The following is a 1738-nucleotide window of genomic DNA, read 5'->3' on the forward strand; positions in this document are numbered from 1 at the left end:
AGGGGAGTTTTGCTAGACCTCCTTCCACTCCGAGATGTGCGGGGTGCGGCAAGGAGCATGTGGGATGTTGTGCTTCAGGGCAGTTGATTTGTTTCCAGTGTGGCAAGGAGGGCCACTTCTCTAGGGACTGTCCTTCGTCGACGGCGAGAGCTGCAGCTGTTCAGGAAGTTATTTTCTTTACTCATGAATATAGGATCCCTGTCAGATACAAGTCTAATAGTCGGTGGAGAAAGGATGGAGACCCCACTCCCCAGTACTTCACCGGTCGAATCAAGAGATTGTACTTCCATGCTAATAGCTGACCTGGTAGGTGCAAGCGAGACGCCACTGATGAACATTCTCATGGTCAAAGAATTCGAGGATGTATTTCCTGATGACATTACCACCTTTCCCCCCGAAAGGGAAGTAGAGTTCTCTATTGAACTTATGCCCAGGACTGGGCCAATCTCAATTGCACCATACCGCATGTCTCCCCTTGAATTGGTAGAATTGAAGAAACAACTAGAAGACTTGCTAGGGAAGAATTTCATCCGACCCAGTGTGTCCCCGTGGGGAGCACCAGTTCTATTTGTAAAAAAGAAGGACGAGTCGATGAGACTTTGCACGAACTATCGGCAACTCAACAAAGTGACTGTCAAGAACATGTACCCCTTGCCTCATATCGAGGACTTAATTGATCAACTAAGGGGTGCGAAGGTGTTTTCGAAGATCGACCTCCGGTCAGGATACCATCAGATCTGAATTCAGCCGGAAGACATCCCTAAGATAACCTTCAGATCGAGATACAGACACTACGAGTACTTGGTCATCCCCTTCGGATTGACTAATGCCTCGGCAGTATTAATGGGCTACATGAATCAGATCTTCCAACCTTACTTGGATCGATTCGTGGTCGTATTCATCGACGACATACTAATATACTCGAAGAGAAAAGAAGAGCATGCGGAACACTTGAGAATTGTGCTACAACTATTGCGGGAGAAACAACTATATGCGAAACCATCGAAGTGCGAATTCTGGCTGCCAGAGATCCAATTTCTTGGACATGTAATCATAGATAAAGGAGTAGCAGTGGATCCCAGTAAGATCGAAGCAGTAGTAGACTGGGAACGACCAAAGACTGTCACGGAGATAAGGAGCTTCCTTGGACTAGCAGGATACTATCGGAGATTCATTGAAGGGTTCTCGAAGAGGGTGTTGCCACTTACCCGATTGACAAGAAAGGAAGTCCCTTTCGTGTGAACCCAAGAATGTGAATCCTGTTTCCAAGAGTTAAAAAGAATGCTGACAACAGGCCCAGTACTGACGCTGCCAGACCCAAAGGAACCATTCGAGGTATATTGTGATGCCTCCAAGATAGGCTTGGGATGTGTACTTATGCAACACGGCAGACCAGTAGCGTATGCATCCCGACAACTGAAGCCGCACGAGGAAAACTACCCCACACACGATCTAGAATTAGCTGCGATCGTGTTCGCCTTGAAGATAGGGCGTCATCACTTGTACGGCGCAACTGTAACAGTGTACAGTGATCACAAGAGCCTCAAGTATTTATTCGATCAAAAGGAGCTGAACATGAGATAGCGCCGTTGGATGGAGTTCATAAAGGACTACAACTTTGAATTGCAATACCATCCCGGCAAGGTGAATGTAGTCGCAGATGCCTTGAGCAGAAAAACCAGAGAAGTTGCGAGCATGATGATAGCCGAGCATCGACTGATAGAGGAATTGCAGAACT

The 1738-nt window shown here is 47.0% G+C and overlaps 1 protein-coding gene across 1 annotated transcript; it reads left to right on the forward strand.

Annotated features, from left to right (window-relative positions):
- The first annotated feature begins 843 nt into the window (after positions 1-843).
- LOC133287945 (uncharacterized mitochondrial protein AtMg00860-like) lies at positions 844-1242 on the forward strand. The gene has a single exon (XM_061485645.1). It carries the CDS (start codon positions 844-846, stop codon positions 1240-1242), a length of 399 nt encoding a protein of 132 aa, XP_061341629.1.
- Positions 1243-1738: the final 496 nt, after the last annotated feature.

Source organism: Gastrolobium bilobum, unplaced genomic scaffold, assembly GCF_033153095.1.
Source record: "Gastrolobium bilobum isolate Gb01-03AN ecotype WA unplaced genomic scaffold, APGP_CSIRO_Gbil_v1 utg34093, whole genome shotgun sequence".
NCBI lineage: Eukaryota > Viridiplantae > Streptophyta > Magnoliopsida > Fabales > Fabaceae > Gastrolobium > Gastrolobium bilobum.

Excerpts from the sequence above, each read along its gene's own strand:
- LOC133287945 (XM_061485645.1), top strand. The coding sequence starts at position 844 with ATGGGCTACATGAATCAGATCTTCCAACCTTACTTGGATCGATTCGTG.